The sequence below is a fragment of the Ixodes scapularis genome, unplaced genomic scaffold (genome assembly GCF_016920785.2).
Source record: "Ixodes scapularis isolate PalLabHiFi unplaced genomic scaffold, ASM1692078v2 PGA_scaffold6__148_contigs__length_123643588, whole genome shotgun sequence".
Classification (NCBI taxonomy): Eukaryota; Metazoa; Arthropoda; class Arachnida; order Ixodida; family Ixodidae; genus Ixodes; species Ixodes scapularis.
Genome location: NW_024609881.1, coordinates 45,178,740 through 45,203,755, shown reverse-complemented (window position 1 = coordinate 45,203,755; position 25,016 = coordinate 45,178,740). Strand labels below are relative to the sequence as shown.

Here is a 25,016-nt window from a genome sequence, read left to right as displayed (position 1 = left end):
GTACCCTGAAAGCACGTTCTTAGCTAACATGTAGACAAGAAAGCCTAAAGTGCATAATTTTCTTACCTCTCAAAAGAAGGCCACCTAGGGCAGACTGGACGCGAATGCAGCAGCGTTAGCGTTTAGTTGGATCTCGTGTACAATCAGTGAAAACACGAGACTACGGTAGCCTTCTTTAGTGACGAAGGAAAATTCAGCGCTTAGGCTTTCTTATCTATGAGCTGTTAGCGTTTTGCTTCGCTCGGGAAAACAAAACAAAAACGCGACAGAAGTTGCATCACCGCGCGACCAGGCACGTGACGGGATGCTGCGTCACTGTTCGTGGCTGGCACCGTTGAAGAGGTAGCGGTACACGGCCTGGTAGTGCACCACCGTGGCGGCGTTCACGAACAGGTGCCAGATGGCGTGGGCGAACGGCAGACGGCCGTCCATCTTGAAGAAGAGCACGCCGACCACATAGATGATGCCGCCGAAGTACAGTTCCTTGATGCCCGTCGGAGGCCTCTGCGAGGTTCCAGCACGCGTCACGCGGGGTTACTGCACTGAACTAGGGAAGAACATCCGCCATCTTGCTTTTGTGAACCGCTCATGGGGAAGATGGTCGAATCCACCATGGATGGCCACCGAATTTCTGTGGCATTTCAGAAGTGAAGAGTGTTCGTGCACAGCTTTGATAAAAAAAAAAAAAAAAAATGATGTTTTTTTCTCGCAAAAAAAAAAAAAAAAAAAAAATTAAAAACAAGTTTTTTTTTTATTTGTTTTTAAGGAAGGAAGTGTGAGCTGGAAATATCTTTGCGATACCTTCGGTGTTTCACAAAGCATGCTATGTAGTCTAAGTCTTCATTTTAGACGTGCTGCACACCGGACCGGTCGCATTACAACAGCGGCACCGTAAAACTCAAATTCCTTACCATTGAGAATGTTGCAGACGCCGGCACCATAGCAGATACAATGTAGATGAACACTTCGAGTGTCTTGTACCTGCGGCGACGGGACACAAACACACAATACCATAAAAATTGTTGTTCGGGGCATTACCCGTACGAATGGGTGGCTCCATGACTTCGTCTCTAAAGTGTTGGCATGTACTTACAATGGGCTGTAGACAAGAAGCCCGACAATTTAGTGAGTTTGAGACAAAGCGTTTTGCCATATTATGCCGTAAAATAGAGTTCGTATACACGTTTGCTCGCAATCGAGCTCTGAAAAGTAACAAAGTTTGGCTATCGCGGGTTGGGAAAGCGCCCTGCAAGTGCGTGAGGCGGGCGATTAGCACGAAACTAACGGCGTACGTGGGTCATACTGAACTTCCAAATTTAGACGTGTACATACAGAGGGTAACCATTTTGTTCTTAGCCCGAGACTGAGGCAGGAAAAGAGGAAAGTTTCAAAGTAGAAGAAAAATGAACAGTTCAGGACACGTCTCTAACAGAGCTAAAGACCAACTATATTTGGTCACCCCCTTGTATACACTCCACGAACTTCACCACAGAACCTTCTCGACCTCCAAAGCCAAAAGATAACAAAGGTCCCATCTCTTTACACCACAATTGTCAAACGACCTTGACGTTTTCCATAAAGCAACACACCTAGCTCCCCTCTCCCGGAAGATAATTGACTGAACCTTCGTCTTCGCGTGGTTCTTTCTGCGCGCACTGGAGCGCTCTTTCCAGAGCGCGCGAAATCGGGTGGTTGAAAGAGAGTGCTGTGGCCTGATCGGGTGGTTCATTCCGAGGGCGCCTCTCCCTCTCAGAGCGCTCTCTGGCACTCCGTCTGTAGCCGTCGGAGTGCGGAGCGGCGCAGGCGTCACGTGGCAGCTGGACGGTGATCACGTGGTTCTGTTGACGATGGCCGGCAGTGGTCTGTGGTGGTCTGCGGGGTCCGGCATGACGGTGCATTCGACGGTGCGAGGATTACAACGGACGGGACGACATTCGTTTGCGCCCGTAACAGGAAAAGCCGACACAACGCGATGAGTTGACAACTGTTTCCAAGCGTTGGCTTTCGTTCCGTTCTGCAAAAATCAATTCGCATACTGTTATTTTCTTTCTTTTTTTTACATGCCGATGAGTAAAACAATGTACGTCAAAACCGTTATTTCATCACGTTGCGAGCGTAAGTTTTGCTCAATCGTCCACCGAAACGCTGTAAGATCGTGTTGTTTTTAATGCATTATCAGTGTCAAGGAATATTAATTCCGTGACTGGTCTGAGAATCTCGGAGCGCCCTGAAGCCAGCAGTTGTGATCGGCTGAAAAGGATCCCGAGTAGCTCTGGCGGCGGGGAGGGGTCGCTCTGCTGAATCGAGGTCAGAGGGCAGAGGCGACCACCCGAATTCACCGTAGAGGTGTCCTCGACTGTTCATTTTTCTTCTACTTTGAAACTTTCCTCTTTTCCTGCCTCAGTCTCGGGCTAAGAACAAAATGGTTCACATCCACCAGCTCGCCTGGGCAATCACTATATTATCATACAGAGGGTGTTTGCGAGTATCGCACGGTGCGCTTGGAAGTATGGGGTCAAGAATTTCGCATTTGACAACAATAATGATCGATAGATCATTTGTTGTGCCCCCCTATGTAATGCCCCCCTATGTAATACCCTCTCACGAGGGCCTTTAGGGGTAATATGAATAAAAATAAATAAATAAATAGATCACGCCACCTTTTGGCTGAGTGAAATGACATCATTAATGGTTTTTTTTTCACTTTTTATATGGGAGTACAATAGCGAGTTTTAGTGGACCGTGTTTTCCCTTCCGCTACGCCCCTACGCTACCCGGAACTCTACAGCCAATTAGGGAGTTGTAGTAGATCGTTTTTCTCCTCCGCTACGGTATCCCCGAAGAAAACGCCGCAGCTGCGCATGCGCGCCGCCAGCCTAGTCTGCGTAGTTCAAGGTCTTGTGGCGGATTACGGAGCGCTATGCGGGTGCTTAGCGGGCTGCGGAAACGGTCTACTACAATTCCCGAATGCCATCGGCGCAGGCGCAGTGGTGGTTTCTTCGTTGCCGGGGGGGGGGGGGGGGGGGGGGGGGGGGGACGCGGTTTATTAAGACTCCCTACTAACCGCCCTTGTGCTACGGTACGTCCGTTTCTGTTGATACGTTAATTTGCGACATTTTTTTTTTTTTTTAAGCAAACGCAGCGTCACTCTAGCAAACAGCCAGTGGTTGAGCTTTGGCGGCCTTACTTCTCGTGAAAGATGTTCTGGTAGGCGATGCCTAAAATACACATGAGCCAGACGAGGTAGAGCTGCTTTTGGCCCCACGCGCTGTATTCCCGCAGTAGTAGCCTGAAACAGAGAGCTTCGTTTTGACAAAGAAGCGACAATCGTGCCTTTCGGATCCCGCAATGCTATACCGCAGAAAGCAAAAACAATTCGAAGGAAAAAAAAAAAAAACGCGTTTCGGGCACGAGTCGCGCATAACACGAGTACGACCGCCGCTGCGTCGTTTATTGTCACAGAAGCTGCGCTGACTGTGCTTGCGTAGTAACCCATTTTGCATCGAGCAAAGCGTCGACGGATGCGCCGGCCATTCGACAGCTAGTTCCACCACCGTGGCTTCGCGTCGAGGGCATGAGTTGGCGCATTGTAATTGAGTAGTGCTGTTGGCATTAGATGGAGAAATGCACATAAACTCAAAACAAAATGGAGGCATTTTAGTTTTCATTTGTGCGTCGAAATACGTAACCGCTTATACGAGAATCATATAATCACTCTCCCTGAGGGATCTGTAAATACTGCCTTGAAAAAAAAAAAAAAACTTTGATTACAAGAGGACGGTGTCGCTAAGTTTGGGCTTATTTGGGACCCCCGGCGTTATGCCACAACTAACATTTAAGTGTTCCCGCGCTTGGAAGCCAAGTCGACTTGAAAGCCAAGTCGACAAAAAAAAAAAAAAAAAGAATTTTTTTGCGTTCATTTTTTTTTCGAGTTGTTGCCGTGAGCTTCCTTAGCATTCATTTCACAACATGAAACGTCTTGTTACCTGTCAGGAACAAGTTCTACTGCCTATCAGTGTTGCCAGTAGAACCTCAGACCAAATTCAATAACTTCGCGAAGACGAATAAGGAGTAATCACTGGCGGCCGTTGCTATGTGCGCGACTGCTGATCGGGTGCGGAAGAGGAGCTTCCAGTTCTTTTGCAACGTTGCCCACAACTATGGCGTCCGGTGAATTCTCCCATGACCGACCTTCAGTTTTTATTTCCTTTTAATTTGTTCACTTCATGATTACCACAGCAGGACAGTTCATTATCCTACTCGATTCCACTGTGCCTCTCTCCCCAGGCCTTTGTGGAGGCTCGTAGACGCCCGTTTCGATCACTGCCTCGGCACCTCGGTAAGACTAGAGAAGGTCGGGAATGGCGGCTGGAATCTGGCACGTGTTTAAAGCTTCTTAACTCCGTTCATGCTTTAGCTGAGCGTGGTGGTATGTGCGTTCGGCGGAACAGTGAGTCGCCTCCCTTTTATCACTGCCCTGAGCCTTCGCTCTCTGCGTTTGGGTATTGGCTGGAGCGAGATCACGTGGCGAATGATAAACGTACGACTCGTTCAACGAGCACGGAGCTTCCTCCGGGCTCAACGCCCCCGAAAGATAGAAGCATTGCAGATGAGGGAAATGTCCGTTTGACCCACCATGGAGTGTATGCCGACGCGATAAAGATGTAGATGGCAGCACGGTCGCAGCGATGCATGATCTCCTTGAGTAACCTGCGAGGGAGTTCGGTTGGTTTATCTCTGGGACCCGTGGCATTCGATCAGTTCGGTCGTTCAAGAACCTAGACACACATAGCTTATCCCCAAAGCGTCTATCCGATGCAATCGTTTATGCAATCGCTTGGCCGTTCAGACCGGTGTGTCAGCTTACCGACATACTCGGCCATACCTTAGCTCCTCTTAAAACGGTCCAAGAGCGAGAGGGTCCCTACTGGCGAATCCAAGGCCTGGAGCTTGCCATGTCATCTCGAGCTTTGAATAGCGCAGTGCGCGATAGCAAGAACGCGTGTATGTATTGCGATTCTGGATCGACTGGACTGGCTCGTGGTGTTTGCAAGGTTCACTTCACGGTATCCAGTCACGTAGCTAATTTCATTTAATCGCCGATTCCTAATATTAACCCCAACAGATCACGGGGATTTCGGTACGTTTTCAGGTCATTATACATTATAATTAGGGTTCCGCGTTATCGTTTTTTTATTTTTTCAATATTTGGCGTACTTCTTTCGTTGTTATTTTAAAATTCAGTTTTTTTTTGGGGGGGAGTATATTTATGCCCACAAAAGTTTACAGTCTTTTTTCGGTGAACATGAAATAAACACCAACGGACACGGATCGGATGATCCTTGTAGGCCTGACATTTGTGATCACTCAAAGAATAACGGCACAGATACATTGAAAAAGTAATGAACACTTTTGGCGAGTGTATGTAACTGTAAAAGAAACAAGAAAAAAAAAACAGAAAAAAAAAAACAGACAAGTCAGATATGAAGTCTATGCCCAAAAAACATGGAACTTCACCTTCTGTACATCAGGATTACACGTGATCTTATTACAGTAAACACAGATGAACTTTCCCAGGTTGTACACAATAACGGACACTGGCAGGCTGAGGAGGTGAAGCGCTGCCTGAGCCAAAATCGGCCAATCAACCAAATCTGACCGCCAAAATAGACGCTGCGACGTTTTAAAGCACAACACAATATGCAGAGCTTGCACCAAGTCAGTCTTCCTTACAACGAGTTTGGAAACACGCTCGTACATGGCGAAGTCATGGGGCATTTCGGACTTGACGTTCCGATCGATGATGCGCACATTGAACCATAACGTTGTGATGGCATCCGTGTATCCCCATACATTCGGACACGCTTCGATAGACACTGTCGTTCCACGTTTTCGCCACGGCTCTGCGGTACGACTGGAAGGGCAAAGTGTCCTTTTTCGGTTAACACCGAATTTTAGAAAATGCCAACCGGCATTTTTAGCCGTTTTAGACGCCACAACTCTGCCTGACACCCCGGAACGTCCCAGGAAAAACTATGCCAAACCCATTTTCTTAAAAAAAAAGTGTTTATTGAGTAGTTTTATTTCTAATCTTTAGAGAAAAAACATAGCGCTTGACACCCCTTGAGGTAGCAGGGCATCGCCAAGAAATAATTATACCCGTTCTCACACCAAGAAAAACAATTTGCGCATTATTCGCCCGCTGCGCGAAGTATAGTTCTTAAAAAAATATTGGTTGTTTGTTGAAGGAAGAAAGGATGCTTTCAACGTTTAAAACGTGTACGTCTCGATAAAATAATATCAGACTAATCTAAGGTGCACCCAGATATATCTTAATTCAACGCAAGAAAGGGACACTTTTTTTTTTTAGTTTATGACGTTTTTAGTTTAGGACATTGCGACGATCATATTTCAAGCCTGGATCGAGTGGCGTGGAACGACCACCTTTCAGCTGGAGGCGAACTCGGCGGGGGGAGAGGTGCGGAGGCCGTAATTGCAATGTCCCACCTGAGCTTGCCGATGAAGTGCACCGAGTGGAAGAGCGAGGAGACGACGAAGAGCATGATGAGTGCAGCCCCGTACACCATGGCCGCAGCGTAATGGGCCGGGGTGTGGGCCTTCTGCACGAGCAGCTTGAAGGCGAACAGGCTGGGCAGGATGCTCAGCTGCGCATGGCCCACAACTCTCACTCCGCGACGCGCGACGGGGAAGCCGTCCCGCACAAAAATGGCCAGGTCAAGACCTGATGAACAATGCCATCGTCTACTGGGTGTCCCAAGGAGCGGCCGCAGATTGTGCTTTTTTTTTTTTAATTGCAAAGAGCGAATTTATTTGAGGAAAAAGTAAAGAAAGAAAAAGGCTTAGCTCCTATGGAAACGCAGCGACGCCACCGGTCTTCAAACAATACGGCACCGTTTCGCGCGGGAGACAAGAGATGGCGCAAGTGGTCGAGCCAACTGCCGGCAACGAACGAGCATACGACGCTGGAGTCGGCGTCTTTAGCAGACGATTTTTTCGACTCAAAATGGCGCGCGTTCAGCAGGCGGTGACAGTCGCAGAAACAAAAACAGGCGCGGTAACAACAAGGAACTGCAAAGCAGACGACATAAGTACCACGAAAAAAAAACAAAAAAAAAAACAAACAAAATAGCCCAACAAATTATTTTTTTTTAATCGATTATGTGTCCATTCAATGTGTTTTAGTAGTAAGGATGATAAAATAATGCATTGGCAACTGATATCAGAAAAGCTCGCGCCGCTTTTGAGTCGAAAATATCGTCGGCTAAAGACGCCGGCTCTCGGCGCCGTATGCTCGTTCGTTGGCGGCAGTTGGCGTCGCGACCGCTTGCGCTTTCTCTTGTCTCCCGTGCGAAACGGCGCCGTATTGTTTGAAGGCCGGTGGTTTCGCTGCGTTTCCATAATAGCTAAGGCTTTTTCTTTTTTTACTTTTTCCTCAGGTAAAATCGCTCTTTGAAAATTTTACAAACAAAAAAGTGCACCATCTGTTGGCAACGCTGCACAAAGTCGCAGCGCGATAGGTAGAAACAGAATTTCGCGGTCCATTTAAAGAACCTGGCCGCTCCTTGGGACATCCAGTAGATCTGGTATGGGGCTTGAAGAAAAAAAGGTCTAAATCAGAGCAAAATATATTTTTTTTTTGTCCGCTGGTTGTTTTGGAAGGAAATGTCAGATCAAAACCTGAAGAATATTGGGTCAAGTTTGGTTCTTAAATCCGGCGGGAACAAACATCAGGGCTTAACCATTCTGATGTTAGCCTGAGACTGAGGCAGGAAAAGAGGAAGTTTCAAAGTAGAAGAAAAAGGAACAGTCGAGGATACGTCTCTAACACAGCTAAAGACAAGTTTATTCGGTCACCCTCTTATATACACTCCACAACCTTCACCACAGAACCTTCGCGACCTCCAAAGCCAAAAGATAACAAAGAACTCATCTCTTTCCACCACAATAATCAAACGACCTTGACAATCCTACAAAGCCCCCTCACCAACACAACCTATCTCCTCTCTCCCGGAAGACGATCGACCTTCGCGTACAAAGCACACACTCCTCCTCTCCTCCCCGGCCCACAATCCCGAAACAACCCGGCAACAAAAGATACCAATCCACCTGATCCAAACCAAAGACACAAAGGAGGAAACCACTTACACCCTTTCACAAACAACAACCACTTAACAAAACTCTCAAATCCGCAAGAAGGTTTTTGCACTGCTGCTAAGCCGTAACGACACTTGACTAATGCAGTTGCCCATTGATTTCATTCTTATTGTTTCTTTTACAACCCTTTTGATGTCGTTTACTTCCCTGTGTATTATTTCTGTCTCGGACCAGCGTGGTATACAATTATTACATTCTTGAACATGTTTCGCTATTTCCGAATCAGTCGCGTTGTTTTTTACATTTCTTTTGTGTTCAGTCAATCTATCATTTATACACCTCGACGTTTGACCCACATACTTAAAACCACATTCTAGGGGAATTTCGTATACCACTCCATTATCACACGGAATAGACTTTTCTCGATGCATTTTTGTGCATTCCCTTACACTCTTGTGGAAGGGCGTGAGCTTACTCAATTTATAGTCGGAACTAAAAACCAGATCAACATCGAACTTTTTTGCACAAGCCTTCAAGTTGTGAGAAATTTTGTGATAGTACGGAATTACAGTAGTTCTATGTTTTGGCCTTTGCTTTGGTTCTGCTCTACATTTGTCTACAAATTTTACGGATAACTGTTTCCCTACGAATTCATCCTGATAACCAGCACTGTTTAGCCTTCTCCACTGCCTTTTCACTGATTCAGCCAAGAAATGAGTACATGATCTGTCCATTGCATTTGTGATTAAAGATTTGACAATACCTGCTTTGACTGTTTTTGAATGGCAACTGTTTTTTGATAGCAGCGGTTTTGCGTTTTCTTTTCCATATTCCCAACATACCCCTTTTTCATTGTGAATCATAAGCTCTAAAAACTGCAGTTTACCATTCGTGGGTCGTTCGACTGTAAACCTCAGTTCCGGGGCAGCCGATCTGATCAATGCTTCCAGAGTGTCAGACAATCCCTCCCGAAAAGAACAGATCAAAATGTCATCGACATATCTTTTCACAAAACAGGATTCGGACGTCAGTTCTTGCAACTTATCAGATACAATGCAATCCAAAGAATTTAGGTAAATTTCCGCTAACGCCGGTGCTACACTCGACCCAATGCATACTCCCTCTTTCTGTAAATACTTTTTTCCTTGATACTCTACTATTGTTGACTGCAAGTAATAATCAAGAACGGCAAGAAAGCTGTCCACCGATATGCCTGACCGCGATTGGAACCTTACCAAATTCATTTCAAGCACCCCTTTTACCCTTTCCAACAGACGACTCTTCTCTAATGAGTAATAAAGATCCTTGATGTCCATTGACAACATATCTCCTTCCTTTCCATGATGACCTTCGAGTACCGTGATCAACTCACTCGAATTTCTCAGTGACAAAGACTTATCTAGAATTGCATGATTTAAACCTTTTTGAAGAAACACGGAAACTGTATACCTTCTGCCAAGTGCCATTCTCATTGATCACCACTCTAAGTGGCATCTCCGGTTTATGATCCTTAATGAAGAACTTTACGCTCAACGCTGATTTCGACAGATTTACCATATGGTCTTTGCTACGTCCTTAAATTCGTCTTCCTCTAAAATTGAAACTATATTTTTCTTTAACTTTCCGATGTTTCCACCCCATTCTTGAAACAAAGATTCCATCGCTTCACCCGTTTTCGTTTGAAATGACGATTTTGAAAGAACCGCGAATCTACCGGATTTATCCGTTTGTAGCAATTGCAATGACCGATCCTCTAACTCTTTTCTAACCGAACTGAAGACACGAAAATCCCTTTTCTCATTTGGGTATCCAATGCCCATTACGTTTTCCATTCTGCCAACAGCCTGTTCAATAAACGCCGCTCTTTCCTCATGCCTGACTATTCTTGCAACCGACTGTATAGAAGAAAATACATCCACCCTTGACGGTTTTACATCAATACAAAACTTCGGTCCGTTTTCCAACACTGCTTGCGTCTTCCTTGATAACATTACGCCACCCGGATTGATAACAGAACCTCCACACATCCGATCGAAAAAACTAAAAACCCGTGAGTCTCTATTCCTTCCCTCCTGAGATTTCATCTTAATGCTATCCAGAACATGCCTTCGTTTGACATACCACATACGGTTGAAAACTGTCCTCCTGATGCTGTTCCAAATGATGTAGTCCCTGTGCCGCTTGAAATCACCTCCCACCAGGAGCTCCCAAAGTCTTTCGGAAGCGCTGCGCATTTCTTTGATCCGGTGACTTGAGGCTTCTCTGTACGCCTTGAGGATCCTCTTCTTGCCGCTCCATTGGCCCCCCGACGCTGACAGATGTTTGAATGCAGCTGGGTCCACGAACCTTTTTCGGAGGCAGATGCCGAAATATGCAACCTCGGCCTCCAGCTCCGCCAGTCGACGTCCCAGTCGGTCCAGTACTTCTACTGCTTGAGAAATCCAGGCGGTCGGTGTCGTTGATGATGCGGTTGTACATGAGAAGGGGACCAAGCCTGCTTCAGGTATAATCAATGATATTGTAGTGAGTGCGCAGGCGAGCTGGTGGAAATTAACCATTCTGATGTTAGCCTGAGACTGAGGCAGGAAAAGAGGAAGTTTCAAAGTAGAAGAAAAAGGAACAGTCGAGGATACGGGTGAAGCGATGGAATCTTTGTTTCAAGAATGGGGTGGAAACATCGGAAAGTTAAAGAAAAATATAGTTTCAATTTTAGAGGAAGACGAATTTAAGGACGTAGCAAAGACCATGGTAAATCTGTCGAAATCAGCGTTGAGCGTAAAGTTCTTCATTAAGGATCATAAACCGGAGATGCCACTTAGAGTGGTGATCAATGAGAATGGCACTTGGCAGAAGGTAGTTTCCGTGTTTCTTCAAAAAGGTTTAAATCATGCAATTCTAGATAAGTCTTTGTCACTGAGAAATTCGAGTGAGTTGATCACGGTACTCGAAGGTCATCATGGAAAGGAAGGAGATATGTTGTCAATGGACATCAAGGATCTTTATTACTCATTAGAGAAGAGTCGTCTGTTGGAAAGGGTAAAAGGGGTGCTTGAAATGAATTTGGTAAGGTTCCAATCGCGGTCAGGCATATCGGTGGACAGCTTTCTTGCCGTTCTTGATTATTACTTGCAGTCAACAATAGTAGAGTATCAAGGAAAAAAGTATTTACAGAAAGAGGGAGTATGCATTGGGTCGAGTGTAGCACCGGCGTTAGCGGAAATTTACCTAAATTCTTTGGATTGCATTGTATCTGATAAGTTGCAAGAACTGACGTCCGAATCCTGTTTTGTGAAAAGATATGTCGATGACATTTTGATCTGTTCTTTTCGGGAGGGATTGTCTGACACTCTGGAAGCATTGATCAGATCGGCTGCCCCGGAACTGAGGTTTACAGTCGAACGACCCACGAATGGTAAACTGCAGTTTTTAGAGCTTATGATTCACAATGAAAAAGGGGTATGTTGGGAATATGGAAAAGAAAACGCAAAACCGCTGCTATCAAAAAACAGTTGCCATTCAAAAACAGTCAAAGCAGGTATTGTCAAATCTTTAATCACAAATGCAATGGACAGATCATGTACTCATTTCTTGGCTGAATCAGTGAAAAGGCAGTGGAGAAGGCTAAACAGTGCTGGTTATCAGGATGAATTCGTAGGGAAACAGTTATCCGTAAAATTTGTAGACAAATGTAGAGCAGAACCAAAGCAAAGGCCAAAACATAGAACTACTGTAATTCCGTACTATCACAAAATTTCTCACAACTTGAAGGCTTGTGCAAAAAAGTTCGATGTTGATCTGGTTTTTAGTTCCGACTATAAATTGAGTAAGCTCACGCCCTTCCACAAGAGTGTAAGGGAATGCACAAAAATGCATCGAGAAAAGTCTATTCCGTGTGATAATGGAGTGGTATACGAAATTCCCCTAGAATGTGGTTTTAAGTATGTGGGTCAAACGTCGAGGTGTATAAATGATAGATTGACTGAACACAAAAGAAATGTAAAAAACAACGCGACTGATTCGGAAATAGCGAAACATGTTCAAGAATGTAATAATTGTATACCACGCTGGTCCGAGACAGAAATAATACACAGGGAAGTAAACGACATCAAAAGGGTTGTAAAAGAAACAATAAGAATGAAATCAATGGGCAACTGCATTAGTCAAGTGTCGTTACGGCTTAGCAGCAGTGCAAAAACCTTCTTGCGGATTTGAGAGTTTTGTTAAGTGGTTGTTGTTTGTGAAAGGGTGTAAGTGGTTTCCTCCTTTGTGTCTTTGGTTTGGATCAGGTGGATTGGTATCTTTTGTTGCCGGGTTGTTTCGGGATTGTGGGCCGGGGAGGAGAGGAGGAGTGTGTGCTTTGTACGCGAAGGTCGATCGTCTTCCGGGAGAGAGGAGATAGGTTGTGTTGGTGAGGGGGCTTTGTAGGATTGTCAAGGTCGTTTGATTATTGTGGTGGAAAGAGATGAGTTCTTTGTTATCTTTTGGCTTTGGAGGTCGCGAAGGTTCTGTGGTGAAGGTTGTGGAGTGTATATAAAGGGGTGTCCAAACAGGACACTACAAAACCCGCGACTCCGACAAATCGTGAAAATTGAAGCGGACGCTTCTATTTTTACGGTCTGTCGGAGTCGTGAAAATGCTCGCAGGAGTCGTGAAAATTTTTGCGATCACGACTGCTCTCCTCTTCAGATTGACGTCACACGCCACCTGCGTCTGTCTCACCTCGCCAACGCCCTCGCGTACCGCCGACGCCTCAGCTCGTAGGCCAAGGAGGTCCGGCTTTGGGTGGATTTGGGACATTCCTGCGTCGAAGGGTGCGTTTCGCCCGCCTCGGATCTGCTTTCTTTGTCGAGATTCACTTTCGTCGTGATGGCGTCCGATGCGGTTCCGTATTGTGAGCGGAGGCCTTGAGCAATTGACCGACAGCCAACGGAGCGTGTGAGTGGCTCTCCGGACCCACGTGATGAGCAGAGCAAGGCCGCCGTGGAGGAAGCGAGGGGGAGATTTGACGGAGGGAAGTTTCCCCCCGGGAAGAATTGACGGAGGGAAATTTCCCTCCGACGGCCGGAAGCGGATCGCGGCAGAGCGCAGCACGATTTGCCGGAGTCGCGGGTTTTGTAGTGTCCTGTTTGGACACCCCTTAAGAGGGTGACCGAATAAACTTGTCTTTAGCTGTGTTAGAGACGTATCCTCGACTGTTCCTTTTTCTTCTACTTTGAAACTTCCTCTTTTCCTGCCTCAGTCTCAGGCTAACATCAGAATGGTTAATTTCCACCAGCTCGCCTGCGCACTCACTACAATATCATCAGGGCTTAATCAGCTAGCTTGTCGTTTCTGATGTTTTATTGTGCGGGCTGTCCCCTCCCTTCGTAAATGCCGGATCAAAAGCACGATGAACGTCAGGTCCGGTTTGGATTTGGAATTTATTTATCAAATATACCCCGAGGGCCCGAAGGCACTATAGAGGGGGATGGCAAACAAAAACAGGCGGTAAAAGTGTAAAGTACTTGTGTTGTACGTATCTTCAGACAGCCGGATGTTAGTCTGCCTCAATGAACAACTTGTCTCTCAGGTGTAGATGAGACATTTAGCTGCAGTGCAGTACAATCGCTAGCCATGGGGTCTTTAACGTGCATCACGCAGTAGTGATACACGACCGCACGCCGGTACGACGCTCATCCGACCAAATAAGCAGGGGTGGGGATGTAACCCAGGATTCCTGACTTCTGCAGCATGAACTTTCGCTCCACGCGCTCCGAGCTGGTGTGCGTGAGCACACTCTGCCACTCATTACCCGGTAAATCTGTCGCAAATTAATTAAATAATCAATTGGGCGGAAACAATCGTCAGGTCTGAAACAGGCCGGACGTTGTTGTCGTTTTGTCGGACCAAAGCTTGATGAATGTGAGGCCAAGAACGGATCGAAAATTAAGGCGTGAACAAACTTCGGGGCTTATAATCAAGGCCGTAGTACGTTTTAGCTGCTTAGCGCAATTAGGAATTCAGTGTCGAAAGAACCAACAATTTGGCATTGCGCTCTTCGTGGAGGACGATGCGTAAGCGGTTTCCGTTTGCGGTGGTCTAGAAGTTGATTTTGCTTTGTAGACAAAATAAATATCGGGCCCTCACGACATATCTGAACTACGAGGTAGTGACATCCGACAATTTTGTGTATTATATCGTCATTTGTTTTTCTTTTTTGAGTGGGTGAAAGTTTATTTTCTGCCTCAAGCCCTTACTGCAGAAGCTCCATTTACCATTTCGGATCATGCTGCTATTTTTTTATATATATTTTACCCGTGACCGCGTGCTGCGTGTATTGAGTGTAAAACTAAGTTCCATCACTTTATGGAGAACACCTGAGCCGTCCTAAACTACAAACCTCGGGAAACAATCGAAAACGGGCAGTTTGTAAATTGCCTCTAAGTTTACAAAATCACGTTGGTCCGCGTGGCTTCTTTTTTTTTTTCTTCTAAAGACACATGAACATACAGGTGTCTTTCGCCACGAGGTCATTGTTTGAGTAATGCTCGATTCGCGAGCAGTAACTACTGCCTTGTGCCATTTCGTTCGTAAATCCCTCATTGAGTGCCGGTTAGGGTTAGTCATTGCCGGCCATTTTGGTCAGCATCAGGTTCGAGGAGGCTGACTCGCACATTTGAGCTTGAGTCACGACCGACTTCGTTACGACCCATTGCATTCCGATGCGTTGGGCGAACCTCCGTTGCCATAGCAATTAACTCCCTCGTCATAAGTATTCATAAGGAGCACACAATATACCTTTTTCGATTACTCTCGCCCCCAGACACCTACTAGGCACATCCGGTTATGGGCGACGAAAAAAGAAAAAAAAAATGTCATCCCGCAAAAAGTAAAAAGAACATGAAGGGAAGGCAAAACGAGAATGGGTGACGGTTATGCTTATATCCTAAATGTATGCTATTGTCGTGGCGACGGCAAAACTATGTTTTCACCCAACCTGAAAGTGACGACATTCAAGATGGCGTCGCCCTTGTGGAAAAGTTCCGATGACTCCGATACCCGATACTGCGCCACCGCCTTTGTATCGTTATCAAGTATTGTTCTTGGGGCTGTCGGAATGATCTACAAGAACTCTCTAAAGACTGAATCAACCTTTAGAAAACAAACGTTGGCAGCACCATCCGGGTGGTATATGTCATCCAGACATGCATATGGTATCTCGGACTTGTGCGTTCGCCGCGTCCTCATTTAATTGTAGTGATCTCCTTCTCATGACGTCACAGAGGTGTCCTACAGTTGTAAGGTCTAGGGTGACCACCCGTCTCGTGACTCGCGGGACTGCCTTGCATTGAGGGCTCGTGTCCCACATCCCGCGAGAAATTCTAAAATCTTCAAAGTGTCCCGCATTTCAAACTGTCGTAAAATTCACTCCGCAACTCATAGTGTTGCCGAACAACGGGGCACGGGGAAGCTCGGAGGTCGCTGGTAATCGTGTGAATCGGAATGGTACGCCATTTTCTATCCAAGCAATGCGGGGAGCGACCGTCGTTCTTGGAGGAGACCCGACACGCATGCTCCGTTGTGCCTCTCCCTTTGGTGGCAAAATATTGCAGGAGAAAATCGTTCGTCAAAAGTTTAAATATAAAATATTGTAATTATTTTTAAAGTGCTCTATCAATGCAAAAAAGTTGCTGTAGACTTTTTTTTTTAGTGAAGACAGCACACTCACAGCGGTCGAAAAAGAACATAATGTTAAAATTTTGTGTAGGACCATGTTGATAAAAATAAGCGTTGACAGGAAACAATAGCCCAAAAAAATATTTACTGTTTCTTTTTTTCGATTTGATGAATTGAGTTTTGATAAAGTCGATTTGTATGTTTTCAACTTCGACACATTTAATAACATGTTTGACACTCAGTAAAATATATCACTGTGAGTGGAAATTATTTGAGCTTTATTGCTACAATACAATTAGCAGGCGCATAAACAGTACGGGATAATAAATAGAGCCTCGGTTCGTTGTGTGGGTGTCAATAAATACCCCCCTGCCCCGCGTGTCCCGCATTTCGCCATAATTTCACTAGCAGGAAGGTGGTCACCCTAGTAAGACCCCTAGGGGCCTGATACAGTTGTGGTCTGCCGCGATCCTGGCGGTGGTCGCGCAGCAGAGGCGGTGGATATGACAGACGCTTGTTCTGCTGTAGGCCGCTCTCCATGGTTGACAGTCCATGGAAGCTTCAGTAGTACACATTGTTTACAAACAAGCGTGCGTCTGCCCACACGAAGCGATGGGCACTGCGCAAGCGCAGAAACCAGGTTCGCATGAAGAGATCGTGCGCCGCGCCAACAGCAGCGCCACCGCGGCTCTGTGACGTGGAGCAAGGAACACATGGGCGACAACAACGGGCGCCGGGCGGCAGTTTCCATGCCAACTTGCGCGGACGCCGTGACGTGACAGCTTGGCATAGGTTTACGTCACAGCGTCCTGGGCTGCTGCTGCTGTGGGAATCACCGCGCGGCGCCCGTTTTTGTCGCTCATTTGTTCTCTGCTTTAGAGCCGACGCTGCGCTGGTGGCAGCACTCGCCTTCGCTCGTACTTCTTGCCTGAACTTCCACGACCAAACGCCAGGATTCCGACATCCGACAACACGACACAACGGCTCTTAATTGTTGCCACCTCAGGACCAGTTTTAGATGCGCGGGCGGCACATAGGACGCTGGACACACTGCAGTCGAGGATGCGTTCCATATGGGCACCGCGCAATCACTCACCGCGTGTGTGGCCACGTTGGCCAAGTGCTCCACCTCGGTGGGGACGTACGCCTCATTGCCGATGGGTCGTGGATTCATCAGTCTGGAACCGAACGTGGACATTGCGTCAGGCAACGGGAGTCGACGACGTACCAGAACGCGAACTGCCTTCGCGTCTTCCCGGAGCATGGAGCACCATCGGCGTACCATAATCGAATGCCCTTGGCCGTTCTTGTATATGCTCCGCTATGACCAAACGTCTTCGTTCCAAAGCGTCGGGCGGCGCGTGCGATTCTCTCAGCGAGTTTTGCGTGTCGTTGTTGCACGAGCATAAACTCTGCAGTAGAACGGCAGGACGCCCCTTCCGGATGCCTCCAGCGCGTGCTCGGTGCCTTCTGCCGCGAGACACCGAAGCAGTATCAAAGGCAGGACATGCTGCAGGAGGCGGCAGTGGCGTAGCCAGGGATTTTTTGCAGGGGGGGGGGGGGGGGCAAAATAACAATAATAATCCCTGGAGAAGGGGATTATTCTGGTTATTCTTGTCCAGCTCGCTTGCAACTTTGCAATAATAGCATTATCATCGTAACCTTAGAACGCAGGCCGTTCACTCTTAATGGTGTGAGACTGGTGGCAGCTTTTAAATCTCTGTTTGCTCTACTGACGTCTAACTTCTGGTTAGTTCACTTGGCAGAGCTCTCCGCTGGAAACGGAGGTGTCCCTGGTTTCATACCACGACCGGGCGGGTTTTTTCGGTCGCGCACCAGTCACCTAGCTGTGCTTGGAGATTTGCGTTCGTCCTTCGTACCGCCTGGTCCCCTTCTGCCCGGATTATCACCGTTATTCTTGTCCAGCTCGCTTACACCTTTGCATTTAATTGCATTATCATCCTAATGTTCCCCGGGACGATTTTAGATGACAGTCATGGAATATCAATAAGCAATAATTAAACCTTTGGACACGTATAGTTATTATTATATTTTTTTTTTATTTCACGTCTCTACAAATGTTTTTTGTTTTGTTTTTGTTTTTTGCGTTGAATCATATACGCCGCTTTCACAAAATTATCAATTTCTGCGTCTTGGCAAAAGGTCGTAATGTTCCCGAGGACTGTAATTGCCTGGGTATCATAAACGCAAATAAATTAGAATTTTGGTATTTCCTTAAAAAACTTTTTGTTCTACGGAGTGTCCCAGAAAGTTGGTCATGTTTCGTGAGGAAACACGGCCATGTAAAAACAAAAGAAAAAAAAAAATAGTCACGGATGAAGAAAGAATAAAAGAATTAAAACAGGGACAACACAACCACATCTTTAATTAAAAAAGGGACAACACAACCACATCTTTCATGAAAGATGTGGTTGTGTTGTCCCTGTTTTAATTGTTTTATTCTTTCTTCATCCGTGACTTAAACCAACACGCTCTTCTCCCAAGCAAAAAAATAGTATATATGTACTATATAGTGAACACTCCCAAACAACAAGGCTTTATATTCCAGGCCGTGAAATAAAAAAAAAAAAAAAAAATGTATCACACTTTGGACACTTCCCCAATCTATTAGACACTTTGGGCTACCCATTAACAGGGTGCGACAGACTGCTTTACAGCGTGTTGCACCATCGTGGTGCACGGAATCCCACGCAAAGCAGTAAACAGGATGGGTGCTTCTATATTGTTCGTTTATTGATGCTGTTCGCCCAGAAGGGCGGATACGGCACCTCCTTTCGCTTTATTTCGCTATAAAAAGTTATTAATTCACATACACGCGAGTTTGAAACCCAAACACAATACGCGAGGGATGTGAGCTGGCGGAGGTTTAGTATCTCGAATCCAGCAGGTTTTTCTCCCTTTGATATCTTTAAACTTGTGTTGAAGATGTTAGAGGGGTTTGCGAGATGTACTTCTCTTTAGCATAACTTGGCAAGCGGCGAAAACTACAGCCTCAGGGAGTCAATCACAGGTTCGGAGCGAGCATGACAACACGGTCGGCGTGGTCGGCGTTCACCTCTCTTAGAGTCACGTGCTTCGTTCCTCGAGGGAGTCGCAGCGTTCGCTCTTGGCCAACTTATGCAGAAGGGCAAAGTAGGGGCACTTTTAATAGTTTCGAATTTGTGCTAGGTCGCCAAGAGCAGACGACAAATTCCGGCGGCATTATCGTCTGCTTCTTTTTTCTTTTATTTTTCGTGTTTTTAGTTGGCAGACGACGGTTGGGTGCCGTCTGCTATTCTTATATGCAAGGACATGCGTTCTCCTGCGCTACCCGCGCTCTCGTCTGCTTCTCGCTAGGGAGCCTAGATTTGAGAGTGGGGGCAACTCAAAGTGTGGGGAACGCTCGCAATTCAATGGCGGACGCCTCCCGCGTTGGTTGGGTGAATGTGTGCACGCGCGCGTTGTCTAGTGGCGAGGAGGATAGCGGTGATAGAGAAGAAAAGTATTGGGTAGAGAGACGGAGCAAGGCGGACACGCTTCCGGACTAGGGAGCGATTGAAACCTTTGATTCCCTCTCGCCGCTTCCATAAACCACGTGACCCCAATAGAGCAGTCGGTAACACTCTAAAATCTAGGCACGCTAGCTCTCGTTCTCGCGACGGCGAGGGTGTCGGGTTGTGGCGTTCCCACATTCAGCGTGGCTCTCGTTTTTCGATGTCGGGTTAGTCATTCGGCGTGCCACAACAATGGGCGGCAGGGAATCAATAGCAGCGCGTCCACGCTCATGGCGCGAGGAATATCGTATTATTATATGGCTGCCGCGCTTGCACGATAGCCGCCAGACGCGACCGGAGTTTTTTCTTTTTCTTTGTTTTGTTAGTGATATAGTGCTGGGTGTCGAACGCTAATCAGGCCTAAACAGACTCGCGTAAGTAAGTCAATGAACAGAGTGCAATAAAACTTTCACAAGAGAGTTTTTAAGCGGTGCATTTATCACACACGTAAATCACGCTTAAATTTCGTACATATAAGTTTCAGGGAAAAACAAAATCAAGAAAATGAACACCGGGAGAAAAAAGGGTTACAAACTGTATCGTTGCTACTCGGAGATGATGTACCACACACACACACTCGAATCTGCTGCACCATCTTGCGAGCGTTTATCTAAAAAACATACACACACACACAAACTATGAGGTTTCGTTTTATGTGATGCCATATGCGTAAAAAAGAAAAAACGGTTTCTTTCCATTTTTTTTGTTGTTCTTTTTTTTTGTGTGCATAGGAATAACAAGATTTCTCGAATTATTTTTTTTCCCGGAAACCTATACGAATTAAATTTGAGTGTGTTAAATACACCACCAAAATACAGCTCTGCGAAAATTTACGTTGCGCTCCGCTCATTGCTTAATTTACACGATTTTTTTTTTTTCAGTTGGACAGTGCTGGGAAACATCCTGTCCATACGACGTCACGTTCGCCGCACTTTTTCGGGCTCCTGTACCTCAAAGCATTGTGACGTCCCCTGCGCACTCACCTCATAAAATCCCGAAGGAGAAATCGGGCGCGTCGGATCTCCTTGCCCTCTTCTGTCTCCATGCGGGCACGTCATCTGGAATTCGGGAGACATCAGATTGACTCCCATTTTGGACACTCACTTGTTAGATTGTTAGTGCACATAATTTGCACTATTAACATCTTATAATGAGCTTCCATCTTTAAGCGGAATGCGGATATTATCTGTTCTTTTTTTCAACTGCGCACGAGAGTATTAGCAAACCGTTTAACCGTTCAAAAATGAGAGAAAAAAAAAGACTCTGTAACCACTAGCGCTGCGAACGTCAAACTTTGAATATTGTCAGACACAAACTGACTTTCATAAAAAAAAGTTTGAAAAAATATATTTTAAAATATTGATATTACTAATGAAGCTTACAAGCAGCTGTGGTGTACGGTTAAGACAAATTGCTCGTGTGGGTCTTCTGCAGGAACTTGGGGTGCTTATAATATAATAGAAAATCGGTAGCGACCCACTTGACTTGCGGAACATCGACGTGTTTAGAGAGAACCTCAGTGTACATTTGCTTCCCTTCCCTTCGGCAGTACAGCCAAGACATAAGAAAATAGCCCTTGCTTGGAGCTTGGTGGTGAAAAAGGAAGGGGGGGGGGGGGGGGAGCTTGATAAGCATTCTTATATAAAAACTAAAACTCCCAAAGAGGAAACGCGCGCCTTTTGCCCGTTTAAGTGTCGTCGATGACGGGAGTCCGACAAGGAAGCACTGCGACGTCCGGAGCGTGATTCTGGAGGGGATACAGAAGCCAAAGACGAAGCGAACAACGGAAGGGAGCAGCCGCGTGTCGGAAGGACAGCGACGCCACACCCCGGTTGCTCTGATATTCTAACAAGCGGCGAACCAGCCTCTTCCGTCCGTTGACGGCCTGCTATTTTTCCCGCGGTGAGATTGCACACTGTGCTGCGCAACACTACGAAATGTCTGGGGAGAGTAAACAAAAAAATGCTTATAATCTCATTTTACCTTTGCGGTGACCGGATTAAATAAATTCCCTACCTGATCCTACCCGACCTGATCATTTCCCACCCGGCCCGACCCGATCAAACCCGACCCGACCCGACCCGACCCGACCCGGCCCGACCCGACCCGACCCGACCCGGCCCGACCCGACCCGACCCGACCCGAAGCGGGTCGGGTCTCGTGAAGCTTCAGCCTGTTTGCCTCTTGGGGCGGGTTGGTGATTCACGAACGATGATGTTTGCGACGGTATTGGACAGGTGCCCTCACCCGTTACCGAGACGAGGTCATGCTAGCCGCCGATCCATCTTATCAGTACCAGCGTGCGCGGCGCATTACGTTGTGTGGTGTCATGAAGTCGTGGAGCAATTCGGGACCGTAGCAAATGCGTCCTATGCGCACATACTGAACAGCTTTATTTTTAAACATAAAGTAACGAAAATAAAGGAATATTTCAAGTATAGGCTTTGCGACAAACTAAGCGGAATCGCTTAAAAATCCCCATCATTTATCACCACGGGTTTCTCAGCTAAGTGTAAAAAGAAAATATTATATATGAAGTGCGCAGCGCCGGGTTCCAGAGAATGCCGTGATTCGTCACACGCTTCCCTGCACTGTACTGAATTCTTAAAATAAGGTTATTGATGAGATGAATAAGAAAACAATACGCAAAATCTTCTCCTCTTGCCGATAATTGTCTTGTCTATATATCACTGATTGTTGTTTCTTTATGATAGGGTTCTATCTTTTTTCTGTCGGAAGGTGCTCCGTCAAGCTGCACTTCTGAAGTTTTTTTTCCCTCTCTCCATCGCCCATGTGTAACATGGGAGAAAATGAATTGAATTTGGAGCAGGCAACATGCAACCATGCCCCCCACCCCCAAGGTAAACTTTTTTTTTTAGGAAAATAAATTGATATACACTAGCCAAAAGTGTAGTTTTTAATGGCTTAGCCAATATTGGGGGGGGGGGGGGGGGGGGAAAGGGTTAAAAAAATAGATCTGGGCCACATTTCGGCCGTAACGCCATATCTAAGCAAACTCCCCCAACTACCCTCCCCCCTCCCCCCTTTTGGTAATACAACACCCTGGGAGCCTCACAAATCTAGAACCTGACACCAAGAAAGGAGAACGAATATAGAAAAAAGATAGACAGAAGGAGAAAATGAATGAAAGTTGAGTAAGGCAAAAGAAGATACATAATACAATAGCAATTTAGTACATTTTCCCCCACAACTTAGAACTTAATTTTCTCATACGCCAATAAGGATTTTATGTAGAACGCGGCAGTGGTGGCACAGAGGGAGACAAGCTAATCTAACGGGAACACAATTTGAATGTTCAACAAACAAAACAACAACAACGACATGATTTTAGTAATATTTTGTATATTTGTCACTATTTGGAGCTACCAAAGCGCGGAACCGAGTGGTAGATGTACATCTAGATACGCATATAGTAAAGGTTTCCTAAAACCGTCACGGTCTGTATATGACAGCGTATCGGCGCTAAGAAATACATTTCAGAAAGAAATAGAGACGGCATGTGCGCGTATTATGTGTTTGTGTTTGCGCGTGTCCGTGTCCTTTCTTTCGAGAGTCAATTTCTTTGGTATCAGGTATTAGTTGTGCCCGCGGTTCACCGGCTGAACGGTAGTTATAATTTGGAATATCAAAACTACTACTTCAACGTTGATACATCCAAAGTCCGAATTTCGACATTTCAGGATTATTAAATTCACGATGTTGTACATTTCTTTCCCCTTGCTTCTATAACGTGGTGATTTTTTTTGGCGTGTGTTCGTGTAGAACATGATAAGGACGTGTTTTCCCCCAGGCTTTGTGCAGTGCAGACTTCTGTTAAAGTGAGTGTTGTGCACCAATTATGGGTACAGTAGCACCACATCTTTCTTTTCTTTTAACTTTATATTTCCTGCCTTGGCTGCTTCTTGGTGGCCGGCAGTACGTATAAATACATAAAAAATTATACCTGCGCCACCACCTTAGTTTTAAGGCCGCGCTGGCTGGATTTTGTGCTGTGCCACGTACCAAAGGCCAGCCGGGGATCACAGGTTGAATATAACTGCGTTCGCTGAAAACCGTGCCCCCACTGACTGATCACGAATCCCAGACGAGCGCGAACGCATAACTCGTGTTCAAAATGTGTCCCCGCGTAAAAAAAAAAAAAAAAGGAATTTTGTTCTTATTGAATTTTAGTCTCAGCGTGAATGTAGAGTACAAACTGTTCCGGCCCTCTGTCCTTTGAACGCATACAAGCTATTTCGGGCAGAACATGAGTAAATAACACAAGGGGAGACACACGATACTAAAAGAAGCCTGGCAAACGAACGACTCCCTTCGGATCAGGACCGGAGGATTAACAAAATCCTTCGGTACTTTTTTGTTGTTATTATTCCAACCATTGCGTCAACTGGGCAATCCAATTATCTGGATGACATTCGCACACCCACACAAGGGCACTGATCCATTTTTGGCTGAAACTAAGTTTACGGGAGTAAAAAAAAAATACAGCCTGCATTTTTTTTTTCAAGATTGTTGCAGCTGGCTGACATTTATTATGACGATTGGTTTGATGAGCCTCTCTTTTGATTACCACGACAACTTTACTATCCGGCGCTGGTCGGTGTATGCAGGGATCTGAGTGCTAACTTAATTTTTAATACACTAGGGCGCAATAAATCGGCGCTTATTTAACTGAAATATGATTGGTATCTATTGGCGTGTACTCTTTATGACCACGACTACGCCCCATTAAATATGGCGAAAATTTCACCGGATACAAGCAAAACTGTGGCGCCGTCCATAAAATAACTATTCAAAACTATTTGAGTTGCTGTATAACAAGTTCAGCAATCGAGCAATTCCGGAGTTAGCGCAACTATCACTGATCATTAGAAAAAAAAAAAAAATCGGCATAAAGCTGTTATTTTTTGTGAGGTCTGCTACTAGTCGTATTCGCCAAAAGTGTAAGATAATGCCTATCTCAATTAAGGCCTTCACCAGAGGCGTTATGGTAATGCCTTTCACAATTTTTGTCAAAGACAGTATGACAAACGAGTGTCTGGCCACCAGAAAATTTGTTCGATATAGTACAGGGCGGCCAAGCTGCGGCTCTTCGCGTGTTAAAGTGTGGCTCGCGGCTATTTTCACTACCGCCCCCCCCCCCCCCCCCCCCCCTCCCCGGTCACACGAGCACTTCCCCCAAAAGAGAAATGGAACGCGTTTTAATTCGAAGGGCAGGTTGCGGTTTGGTAGTCTTGGGCTACTCCTTCCTGCCTTACGTACAGTTGGACTGCTTTTGACTCCGATGGATCGAAAGTAGTTCGAGTTTCGTTTATTACTTGGACAAAAGTTTGCCCCCCCGCGGTTCTTGGAAGTTTCGTGGTTTTGTTTGCAGCTCTTAGGCTGGGTCAGCCTGGCCACCCGCGATATAGTAGCTCATACAGGCCTCTTCCACGAGGGCGCCGCCATCTTGAATGTTGTCACATACAGTATGATGTTTTGGGTTTTAACGCAACCATGTTCCTAATTTCAAAGTCAATAAATACTCTCGTTTTTATTTTTAACTAAAAAATAAACGATTTGTTGGCTTTTCGCACACATATTCCAGCCTCGAATGTGCTCCGATGGGCTTTGTTTCCCGAGCCCTTGTGGGTCCGTATAAGCAGAACCATTCTTTTTAATGGCGCGACATTA

The 25,016-nt window shown here is 46.0% G+C and overlaps 1 protein-coding gene across 1 annotated transcript; it reads right to left on the bottom strand.

Annotated features, from left to right (window-relative positions):
• Positions 1 to 249: 249 nt before the first annotated feature.
• LOC8026138 (monocyte to macrophage differentiation factor 2) lies at positions 250 to 16,948 on the bottom strand. The gene is made up of 6 exons (XM_029988153.4): positions 16,868 to 16,948; positions 6,508 to 6,665; positions 4,636 to 4,710; positions 3,188 to 3,289; positions 912 to 981; positions 250 to 504 (listed from the first exon to the last, which is right to left on the bottom strand). The coding sequence occupies exons 1-6, from the start codon at positions 16,943 to 16,945 to the stop codon at positions 313 to 315; spliced, it is 675 nt and encodes a 224-aa protein (XP_029844013.4). The 5' UTR covers positions 16,946 to 16,948; the 3' UTR covers positions 250 to 312.
• Between the last annotated feature and the right edge of the window lie 8,068 nt (positions 16,949 to 25,016).